Source organism: Plectropomus leopardus, chromosome 6 (assembly GCF_026936395.1).
Source record: "Plectropomus leopardus strain MGB_pleo_1.0 chromosome 6, ASM2693639v1, whole genome shotgun sequence".
Taxonomy (NCBI): Eukaryota; Metazoa; Chordata; class Actinopteri; order Perciformes; family Serranidae; genus Plectropomus; species Plectropomus leopardus.
Window position 1 is genome coordinate 13,905,260 of NC_142181.1, and position 12,497 is coordinate 13,917,756.

General features: G+C 40.7%; 1 protein-coding gene across 1 annotated transcript in view; it reads right to left on the bottom strand.

The window, feature by feature from the left end:
• Nucleotides 1-217: 217 nt before the first annotated feature.
• The window catches only part of pid1 (phosphotyrosine interaction domain containing 1), a 39,323-nt gene continuing 27,043 nt past the window's right edge, over nucleotides 218-12,497 (bottom strand). The window contains exon 3 of the mRNA XM_042487285.2: nucleotides 218-2,863. Within this exon, the coding sequence (XP_042343219.1) occupies nucleotides 2,363-2,863 (501 nt within the window). The 3' untranslated portion in view covers nucleotides 218-2,362. The remainder of the gene's footprint in view (nucleotides 2,864-12,497) is intronic.

Consider the following 12,497-nt stretch of genomic DNA (forward strand, 5'->3'; position numbering starts at 1 on the left):
CAGAGCATCATCTGGTTACCCATTCTGTTTGTTCTCTGAAACTGAACATGCTTTGTATTTATCCTCCCACACGCAGCCGCAGCAGGGAATCCAGCACGTTAAAATAAGCAGAGTTAAAAGAATAAAAACTTCTTTTAGATAGGATCTGGTGACAGCTGAGAAATGAGACATGAGATGTGGATTTGAGACAAAACAGACCACACCGTCACGCGCTTGGTCTTGGTAAATACTTTATATGCAATTTGTTTCTTGATCTTTGCAAACACTGTATAGAAAACACTTAAGGTAACACTTTTCAAACATTTAAAGCGCGTCTGAGCGTTCAGACAGACATGACACAGTAATCTACAGCTTTATAAACATTCTCCCCCCCTTCTGGCCTGTCCATACACACTCCTCACGCTTCCAACCACATACAACTCCTTTCAATAACACACACACACACATGCACACACACTCACACACACACACACATACACACGCACACACGCGCACACACACACCGCCATCAGGCTCTCCACTTATTTTTCACAGTAGGCTTTATAACACTGTTTCTGTATCGTATGATGGTTCTCAACATTTTGTTTTTTATTTAAAATAGCTATCAACATGTATGCTGTAATATTTGGAAAGTGATACATTTGTATTTACATAAGCTTATTGAGCAAGATTCAAATACAATGTGTGTGTACATATGTATAATTGTATGTTGTATATTTGTGTGTGTGTGTGTTGACCAGAGCCACCTGATCTGTTTGAGTCACTGACCAAAGACTATTTCCACTGGTAGCGTCCGGTCTGTTTGATACAGTCCAGTTAGAAAAGAAGAGGAAGAGGAAGTGGAGCTCTGGTGAGTTTTTCCCCACAATGGTGCTGTCCCTGTCCCTTACAGCTTGTCTGTGATAGCATGAGGAGATTATGGGAGACTGAAGTGAGCGGAGATGGCGTGAGGTGCTCACAACACGTTGGACTCATCATACATTCAGCAGAGGCCAGGAGGTGTCAGTCGTTATCTTGGACGGCTGTGTTTTCAGGGTCCTGCAACCTCAGTGACTAGCACATTCAGACTCTCATGTTCTAATTTCATACGCGAACGAAAATAAGAAAACGTGGCAAATGGTCACAGTACCATGTCTTGATTTTAAAACGCCTCCTTAAGCATCAAAAATGGATGCTTTCGGGGCAATGAGAAGTCTTCACTTCCAGCTAATCATTCAATACCCCCCCCAATCCTCCCTTACCTTCTCTCTTTCACACGCACACAGATGCAAGCACTCATGTGTACATTCATATACACAAAGTACAGAAGTAAGCAATTACACCTACACACAAACGAAAAACGTCAGCACGCACACATGACCACACACACACACACAGGGACCTGGGTAAGAGACCAAACTAATGTGAGAGGAAAGTGAGGCACATAATCTGACAGGCAAAATCCAGCCTGAATTTTGGTATACTCAAAACAGAAGTGAATGATTAAGGTGTCGCAGACAGGCCCAGGCTTTCAGCCCGGTGAGAACTTCTAAAATGTAACATCTATGTAGCACCTATACTCTCCCAGGTGCTGTAAGCATACTCTGTATCTTTAAGTACCTATAAAATGGAGACAGCGGTACAAGCTCCGGCTCCATCGTCCACATGAGTAACAGCCATGCCGACGATTTATTTCAGGGTTGGACTAAGGTACCAAAGTGATGATATGAATAGTGCTTAAAGGCTTATCTTTTCTTTCACATCCCTATTTGCTATTACCAAGGTCAAAAGGCATTGTAACAGAGATCCACAAAATCAAACATTTAAAGAATTTATGTGCTCCAACAGTCTCATAAACTCTGGGTTGGGACCCGAAATAGGTCACAGGCCTATTTCTGCCGAGTCCCTACATGGCAAGAATAGCGAAAGGTTGTCATGAGCTGGGGTAAAAAGAACTGGGACTAAACTTTGTTTCCTGGGTGGAAAAGATTAAGAACCACAAACAGTGTCTCTGCTGAGTGCAGGAGTGACAGTGGTTGAAAATGGAGGTGGAGATGTCGAGTCAATCTCTTGAGGGCGCTTACAGAGGTGCCTGAAAGCCCCCTGTGGGTCTTTGAGGGCTTTTTATTCAATGTGGCAGCACTTTGCTATCTCTGTATGTAAATGTAGGTCTTTTGTAACTCCATCTACCTTCCCTTTACAGTATTTAAAAGCTACTTCATTATCCTGGGCGTGTTGGTTCACAGGGTCAGTTAATTTTGTTCCAAATTGATAACAGAAAGAGATAGTAAGGGGAGAATGAGAGAGCAGGTAATCTGTCCATCCTTCCAGTGACCCCTAGCTTTGTCAGGATGGGGGATCAGGAGTTTAAGTGAGTTTCAGTTCAACCGTCATCTGGGGTCGAGTCTTCAGGGGTGGATGAGTCCTCAGCAAAGTCGTCTGATGAGCCGCTCTTGTGGATGCGGCCATCGCTGCGCATGCTGTGGAAAGTCTTGCGGAAAGCCTCCATCATCGAGTGCGCCAGCTTCTTGGCCTCCAGCTTGCTCTCGCACTCCACGGCGTGACAGTCCATCTGGAAGGACAGGTCGTCGTTGATCTCCCGGTAGATCCAGGCAAATACGTTGGGTCTGATGCTGTGGTCGGCTGTGCAATAGGCGATCCGCGCCACCTGGTAGGTGTCCATGGTTACTGAGGCCTCGCCGTGCTCATCCAGGTGATGAAGACGCACCTGAAAGGGTCGGATCTCCAGCAGTGAGTTGCCTTCGGGGCAGGTGCCCTGCTGCTGGGCGAGGGCACGACGCTCCACCAGACCCACCACTGCTGACTCTGTGCAGCCAGACAGGAACTGGGTCCCAGAGATAGTCACCTTACCCAGGTAGGCCACCTGTGGGAAGACACACAAATATTATTAGACTTAGTGTTTTTCACAATACGCTATGCTTTCAAGTGCTTTTCTGTGCTGATGTAGAGAATTAGTTAGTAAGTGAAAAATAACATGGATACAATTCAAAACCCAAAATTTTAGTCCTATTATCAAATATATTAATCATGCACTTCACAAAGTTAAAAGAATAAGATACAACGATGTAGATAAGTAGATAAGAAACATGAAATTTTAAAATTGGAAACATTAATAAAAAAACTATATCAAATATTCAACACCTCATAAAAGAATCTTGTAAGAAACGTCTAAAAAGATGTTTCAGAAATAGCCTGTCTGATCTCAATTACTGCTTCAAAGCCTGAGGACTTAAATTGGAAAAGGCTGGTGTCCTTCTGTCACCAGCTGAAGCCTAGGGACAACCAGCACAACCAATCCAACCGAGCGGACACGCAGGCATATAAGGGCTCAGCAAGTCTCAGAGACATTTTGGCGTGGGGCCATTTCAAGCCTTGTAAGTCAGCAGTAAAATTTTAAAATTAATGCAGAACTGAACAGTGAATTAATTTAATTTGGCAAGGAAAGAAGTGAAGTATATAAATCTCTCTGTGCAAAGTATAGTCCAAGCAGCAGTATTCTACACCAGTCACAGCCGATGGAGGTAGCTGTGACTTTATCCACCATGTAGTGCATAACATTAGTCCATGCAGGAAAAAATAAAAGCATGAATGCCTTCATGTGAATCTGCAGGGCACAATATTATCTCTTTTGAGAGATTTCCTTAAAAAACAAACAAAAAAACATGTCACATGATCCTTAAATCAACTTTGTATGACCTCAGATTTATTATTTTATTCCAAAATTGTTGTGATATCCCACAATGTCAATGTCACTAAGTCAGGCGAGAAGTTTGTTAGATTGCTAGATTTGTTGGATCGCTGTGGAACAAATGTGTCATCTGCATAGAGGAGGACATTGTGGTTTTCTATTACCTGACTGAGCAAAAATATGTAAAATGAAAACAACAGAGGGCCAAGAATGGACTCCTGAGGAACACTACAATTAAAACCACCATGGGTAAAATCATGTCACAATAGAGGTGACCTGGTCCCCTTATTTTATTATCTATAGAAAAAAGGCATCCACCCATCAACCTCAGACAGCTCTGCAAAATAATGATATCTGCATGACACTGCAGGAGCCAAGTCACTGTCGTTATCAGAATCAAGGATGCTCCAAATCACTACTTAACGGGTCTTTATCTTCTATATTGGACCCATTTCCTTTTTAAATCACCTCAGACAGAAATGAACTTCATGTTCTTGTACATCTTAAGGTTAATTAACCTAAAAAAACTGGGGTGCGTTAGTTCTCTCTGTAGTGGCGATGAGAGGCTTTTCTAATTTACTGTGGTAACTGTGCTGACAAGCTGAAGGATCTGTGTGTGTTATTTCCCAACGAGAGAAAAAAAACTATGTGAAGCTGTGGCTACAACAAGGACCATAGAATACCATAGTAATGACACTGCATACCGGGAGAGCGATAGACTGAGGAGATGGAGAGGGTTAGAGAGAGTTAAGAAGTGAACAAAGTTGGATTTTTCTATGGGCGGGAACGTGGCCAACTCGAGAGCGTTCCAGGAATAATGGCTGACTTGTGCGCTTTCTCCACATGGTGTTCTTTATAGCTTTATAAAAATACACAGAGGAGGAGCCTGCTACGAGTCAAACACTCATAGAGTTTTCACTCCTGTCTGTGTTTATACTGGGGCAAGGGAATACTCCTCTCCCTCTCAAGAGTTCATTACAGCTGGCTTAGCACACATGGCTGCAGATAACATGAGCACAATGATAAGTGTGAATGTGTATCACATAACAGTCTGGAGCAGTTACAGAAGATGTGATATGCATTCGCGGCTCTATGCACATCTGTCAATGTCAAGCCAGTCTGTGGTTTCAGAAACACCATTCCCGATAGAAATGTAAGTAAACTATTACTTATAATTCTTCAGTTGCTACATTTTATTATCTGGCTACAGTTTAGCGGATCAACAGATACCAAAGCCAGACAGACATTGAGCTCTACAAAATGATACAAAGCAGAAAAATGGTCCTGTTTGATTCAACACCTGAACTGACTGCTTCTCTTCTTTCACAAGTTTTGTTTAGTCTGCAACCGTCTACCTGCCCTTATTCTCCGTTATGATTCTCCCTGAATGGGATCTTTCAGAGCAAGCATGAACAACAGTCAGCCAGTCACTCAGACCAACATCTCAGTTAGAGGGGCAGTTAAGTCTTATGTAAGCTAGTAGCATTTACAATAAAGCAACAGAAATGCAAAAACTGATGCAAACACCAGTGTCTTTGTTAAAGATTCACTCATACTGAAGTAAAATGGAGCCTGCAGCAGTTCTCCTTATCTAAACACACAAAACAATAAATTACAAACACATCAGTGAAAAATTAGAAGATCCCACTTAAAAAAGGAAATGAAAGTTAGTGGGTGTTTCAGACTAGAGGAAGTTTTTCATATTACTAAGAACCCTTCGGTGTTGTGTTCACAATGCAAGAACTAGGAACTATTGTAGTTTTTAAACACCATTTTGTGGGTGTTTTTGAGATCCTATTGCAGAGTAGGTACTATCTATGCACAGGAGGAACTATGAGTGACGAAAGTGTACGCTGATTGGTTGAACACAGGCAATGCAGCATCAGAAACTGCCATTTTAAAAAACCCAATTAGATGTGTAAAAAAAACAAAACAATAACAACTGCTTGTGATAAAAAATGGAAGAAAACATGTTAAAGTGGGCCAACAGTGAGGTCAAGACTTTACTCAACATATATGTGATGGTGGAAATACAATGTGATTTTGACTGGTCAAAGCAAAGGTGACGTTGCTATACCAACCGCCAGCCAGCATACAGTATATCACTTCAGCATTTCAGACAGAAAAAAACAGGAACTGCCCAGAACTATTTGGTCCAAAAATGCCTAGCGAGAAATAGAAAGCCACAGGAACAAACAGGAACCTATCACTGGAAAATATATAATAATCAAGCATTTCATCTACACCAATTCACTTTCCTTCCAAAAGTGGGACAAGAACATTGAAAAACAGGAAAGCTCACTTTTTAATACATTTACAGACATGTAGAACATTTAGTGGTTTTAAAGGAGGTCACATGCTTGATCAATTTTAAAGCCAATTCATGAAAAACAAAACAAACTGGACAAATAACCTGTAAGCCAAAGGTTAGTTTCCACTCTGGGTAATAACTGACATGTTCAAGATGACAGACAGCAGAGGTCGGTGCACCATTATGTCTCACAGTGTTTTAAACTTGACTGATGTAAATGTAAAATATTTCGTGTTACAGTCAGGTACATGGTGGTAAATGAACAGAAGTAACACATTTCACCCAAATAATGTAGAAACAGCTACTAGAAATTCTTGTGGTGAATCTGCTGAAAAGTAGCATGTGTAGTATAGGCTCCATATATAATCAAACACTGGTATACCACCACTATGGTGGATTAGCCTCCGAAAAAACCCTGATTGCAGCGCAACATGACATTGATTCCCGGTTTCCGATAGGCAACAGTTAGAGATCCAGGAAGGGAAAGCAGCTGCCTCCTCATGCCTGGTTTTCATTAGTGGTGACCGCAGGGGTGGGACATACAGCCTTTGCACCCGATCCATCATTCAGCCGAGTACCACAGGTCTGCAGGAGCAGCCTGGAGGCAGGGCGGTTTGCTAGTCGACCACACTGACACCCTCTCGCAGCCAAAAGGCGGTCAGTCACTCAGCCAGCCAACAAATCCAAAGACTCTGCCAAGATACATCAACCATCCACAGTGTGCTGTTTGTATGTCAGACAGCAATAAAGAGTCATTGTGCACTTCTTTTCTCTGTCTCTCCTATTTTGATATTGAGTTACTTGTTTAAACTGTGTTCGTTTTTACTGATTGCTTGCTTCCTAGTTGAATGAAGGTTGAATGCTTTGCCAGGTTTCTTTCTCTTACAGCAGCTGAGTCGGCCAACACAAAAAAGCAGTTAATGTTTTCTCTAAATCTATATACGTATGCTCTACTGTCAGTGGTGTTAGAAACTGAGGAAGTTATTAAGTTAATATATCTGATTAAATATGGGGAAAAGAGCCAAGAGAAAGAGCTGAGGCACGTTCTCCAAGGGAAAGATTTTCCCCAAACCAATCAGTCTATATAGTTAGGTGCTTTTAAACTGTACAACAATCACATAAAGGTAAAAGTCTTCCTCTGATGACTCAAAGGTTGTGTCAAGGAAGGCGAATGTGGAAAGAGACAAGTTTTTAGAGAGGCTGAGAAAGAAAGAAACAAGGGAGGGTAGTGACTAAACAATTAGGGGGGCAACTGGTGAAAAAAAGAGCAGAAGGAGAATCATCATTAGAGGCAGCTTAGACCCCAAAAAAGAAATCTATAGTCATTAGATAAGTCACAAAATACACTGGTCTGAGTTGGCACATCCAGTTTGAACAGTTTTGACGACATGCAAAATTCTCTCCATGTATCAGTTCTGTGTAAAAGGCTGTCCACAACAAGATCAATAACTATAAAAATACATAATTTAAAAAAATGTCCTAACTCACAGGGATGGCAGTCAACACAACTTTAACCACAATGACAGTGGCAAACGATATCCCTGGGATCACTTTCAGAGTGATTTAATGAACAGCGACAGCTAATCATCAGTTTTCTTGTACTTTTCAAAAGCTATTTAATCCTTTGAAACTTGAGCAGATTAATTTGATTTCTTTTTAAAGAAACACAGCCAAAAAGTCACAGGGCAACTCCGTGAGTCACGTCCAGCATATTGCATGAAATTATCAAAAGTGACAACAAATTACCTAAAATTAGCTGAAAAGAGGGAAGGAAATTAAAACAAATTTAAGGAAAAATGTCCAAGAAACTATATTTACAATTATCATAGTGGAGTGTGTGTAAAGTGGAGGGAAAGATAAGTGAGGAGTGTGTGAGGTGAGGAGGTCACCAGACTGAGCAAACATTTAGAGTTTGTTTCCTCAAAGTCCAAACCAAACATGCAGCTGAAGAGGAAATTGTTACATTGCTCGAGCAGAAAGATGAGGGACAGACAGACATATGAAAAAAAAACTACTTGGAAGACCTTGTTAATAAAGAACAGATAAAATACTAAAACTCTGGACTTGGATTATATCTATTTTGGGTTGCAGAACTTGAATCACCCATTTCATCTGTACTGGCATTTTTTCCTTCGGGGCTAAGACAACACTGATCCCATTTACACCTGGTATTAAACTGTGGTCTGCATGTGAACATAGCATCTGTCTGAGAAAAGTTGAACACGTGAACATTTACACGGACGCACTAAATGTGAAACTGAATGTGGAGTTTATCAGGTTTGCCTGTTGATTAATCGCGAGAGACAAAATGTGAAAAGGCTCAACTTTTATGCCAAATAAGCACAGCGACACTGCCATCACTCCAGAAATATACCTTCAGTTCTATCTATGGTTGTACAAATTACAATATATTTGACACAAATACCAGCTGCTGTATCATTATTGAGATGTTTTGCTGAAAGCAGCAAAGCTTAGTGAAAATCCAGTCTGTAAAACACTGAAACTATCTGGCCGTTGGGCAGAACATTCATCGCCGTAGGCAGAAATACCACTAATGGACATAAACTAGATCATTTTGCCTCCTGGAGCTCAATATGAGACAACAGTGGAGGGCGACAGTCCTTTAAAATAAGACTGGTGCCACTGACATGCACACATTTATAACCACCAACATCTGTTTCCCACAATTTAGGAATCAGCAGACAAGATCTGCTGATCCTTCTGCTTTCATGGCTGTTTTTGTTTAGGAGTCGCCTTCCTGCCTGAAATACACACAAACAATCAACAAGCAGAGCCCCTGCAAGATAAGTTATAATGAAGTTTTCTTAAGGACAATTGTACTTTATTCCTACCATCTTCAGTTAGACCACATACAAGTACATCAAATCTTCTATATATCTGCGATATAGCCTCTTCTTATTGTATCCAGTAAACTATTATACATGTGCACAGTTAGCACATGTTGAATTTTGAATCGATAAGGCACCTTGCACCATGCACTTTATGCCGTACAGTTTACATTGCTACTGTTACTGCACTTTTGTCCTCTGTATGAATTGCTGTATTGTTATATTTTCCTTCCTTTTTTTTCCTTTTTCTTTCTTTCTTTCTATTGTTCATACATGTCAAGGGACTATGGATGTAAATTAGCAGTCCTCCTAAGTCTGGCATATTTGCATTTTTATTTTATACCAATGTTCATCAATACCCTGTGTCCCTTTGAAATTAACATTACATTAAATAAACAAATACACACATGTATGGTGGCCCTGAGAGCTCAACGCACTACACATTTTTTTTAAAAAGCATGAAAATAGACACAGCACAAGCAAATGAAGAAACATCTTCACCAACTTGTCAACACATGGAAATATCAATTTAAAGGCACATGCCTAACATTTAGAAACAGTGCTGCAAAAGCTCGCCGCACAATGTAAGCTGTTTCCGGGGAGCACTAAAAGGCGATCCACACGGCTGGGACACACAGCGTTTGTTAATGCCATGCTGTTCGTGGACTATTAAGGTATTTGAGACTGCGATCTGTTACTGGTGTTGGAAATTAATCTAAAACTTTAGTTTTGTTAACTTATTTTAACATTTTGAACACATGATACAGATCTTATTGCAGATATCTCCTGTTAATCTAGCATCAGCTATTACTATATTATTAAACATCTCAATCATGCCATCAAAAAAGTCCAAAAAATGACATTTAAGGTGATTTTTCAACACCAGTGAAACAGCCAACTTCAAAATCTTCAGAAAACAGACAACATGGCAACAAGTGCATCCCAGCTGTGTGTGTGTCACCTTCTGGTTTCTGTTGTGGTGTGAGCCTCTTGCAGTGCTTTTTGGAAATGCTGCTCATGTGTCATCAGATTTATGTTTTATGTGTATTAAAGTTGGTGAAGCTGTTTCTTCATTTGCTTGTGTTGAGTAGATTTACATGTGTTTTCTTGGTTTACAGTGTGTTGAGCTTTCAGGGCCACCGTATATACATGAGTGTTCATCTATTGCTAAACAGGCCTCCACTAAAACCATAAAAAATCACGATATTATCACTGAGTAAAACCTGTGGGGCCTTTGTGAGATGACACTATTAATATTTCCAGGGAGTGAACGGATCACAAAACATGCTGTCAGGAACTGTCAGACTGAGCTTAGCAAGTGAAAGTGATCAACTGGATGGTCCTGCCAATCGTCACCTAGCTTTGCAGCAGTTAAGCAGTTGTATGATGCAATATTGAAGAAAATAAAATTTTCCAAGGAAAATGTTGAGGGTGAATGGTTAAATGTGTCACAGTTAAGGGGATGCATGACAGAACAATTAAATAAAGCGTTCACATGTATCACTTCCTCCTAAACATTATGTATTGTTTGACCCCAATAATTTGCAAAGACTCAATAGGGTGACTAATAAACTGGAGCAAATCACATGAATTATTTTGATTTTCTAGTTTTGTAGTCCTTTCAGGGCAAAAATAAAACTCACTCTGCAATTCACTCTGAGACAGTTTCCTTTTTTGTTGTTGATTACAGCAAATACTTGCCAATTTAGTGAAGTAGGGATATTTTGAATTTGGAAACAGTACACACATGGAAACAGTAAAGCCTCTACTACCTAAAAAATCCTCTTAAGCTGAGCCACAAACTTGAAAAATACTGTATAAAAGCAGATAATCTGGCATACAACAACAGGAATATGGCCAAGCAGACATGACGCATAAAAAGAAATCAGTTTTGAAAAGGGGAAGTTGCTTTGATTCCTTCTCTTAAAAAAATCCATCTTTCCTTAAAACAGACTAGAAACCAAACTCTGATAGAATAATACAGAAACAAACACCATTAAATCTGAGCTGTTGTCTAAATCTTGTTTTGGTTTGTAGGCAAACATTATGGAAAATGATACAGAAAGAAGTCAGCGAGAGATGTGATCATATATTAAAACTGAAAGCACTTTTCCATTTAGAAATTAAACATCTGACAGCAGCTGAATGGCTGAATTCAATATGAGGCTTCAAAGGGGCAGCATTCAAACACTAACAGAAGTTAGTGTTAGTGAGTTACTTTCAACAACTACAGTGTGTGTGTGTGTGTGTGTGTGTGTGTGTGTGTGTGTGTGTGTGTGCATGTGTGTGTGAGAGTGCATCAGGACTGTTTCCAAAGGGACAAATCATTGGTTATGATTGGAACAACAGAGATACACACTGACTCAATTGATCGTAAAATTTGCAGATGGAGAACAGTCGTGATTCAGGTTAGCCTCACTGACGGTGCAAAAATGAGCTGCTGTCAAGATCTCGGAGCCAAAACAAGACGCTTGCATGAGTCAGTGTTTGTGCAGCGCGCAAAGCAAACCTCTCTAGCTTTCTAAAACATCATGCCCTGGGTAAAAATTGATACATCAATCCATCCATCCATCCCAGCCCAGAGCACATCTGCTGTTCTGTGCTCTGGCAGCGTGCTCGCCAGTCGTCTCAGCGCTGGCAAGTCAGGCAGGCAGCTTAAATCATTCCAGAGATCTGCAGAGTCCTCCCCTTTGTTTCAACTTTCCATGTGTTTCTCCTCTTTCTCCTCTGACTCTGAAACTGTTGTCTCCTCTTTCCCCCACTCTCTCCTCTCTCTTTTACCCCTTTTGCTCCCATCATCTGTTTCTCTGCCCCTTTTCACCTTTCCTCTATCCTCACATCCCCTTCTGCAGTTCACTGATGATATTTCTATACTGCCAAACTGAAAATATTGATTCCATATGAAGCGAGACAGAAATAAAGATCAGTTACGGGAGCGGCGGCCTTGGGTGCTGTAAGGACGGACATGCTACAAAGACAACTGGATCCAACACTGACAGAAAAACAAAGACAACAGACAGACAGGATGAGAGAACTTGAAATTTAAACTATTGGTTGGCTTGCTGCTGCAGACAGGAAACGACATATGCACGTATACCTGCTTCATAGGACAAAGAAAAAAAACAACCAAGAAATGGAGTGCAAATGTTTGTGAGTGTGAGACAGAGAGGGGAGGAGCATGGTTAAACATTTGCATGTGTGGTGAGACATGTGGCCACCATTACTGACTCTTGGTTTATAGAGGATATTGACCTATTCTCCCTCTCTCCTACATTTGGAGAGTCTGCTACAGCCTGCACGGCGACGTCATCAGCGGGCTACTTTTTGGTAGCCTTGCTAGCTTTTGTACTTGTTTGGTAACAAAAGTAGAAGTTCACAGTTGGGGAAATATGCTTGTTTGCGCTCTTGCAGAGAGCACAATTGAGAAGTTTGGGACCAGTCAGACGGCTGTACTTTAAGGATGAAGCTACCGCCAGCAGGCAGCTAATTTAGCTTAGCACAAAGATTGGAAACAGGGGAAACAGCTGGCTTTGCTTTGTTCAAAGGCAACAAAATGTGCCTGCCAGCTGTATTGATCAGATATTTACATGTTCTGGTTTGTTTAATCCGTAAAAACAAAATTGTAAAAACACAAACTTGTCGTTTTATA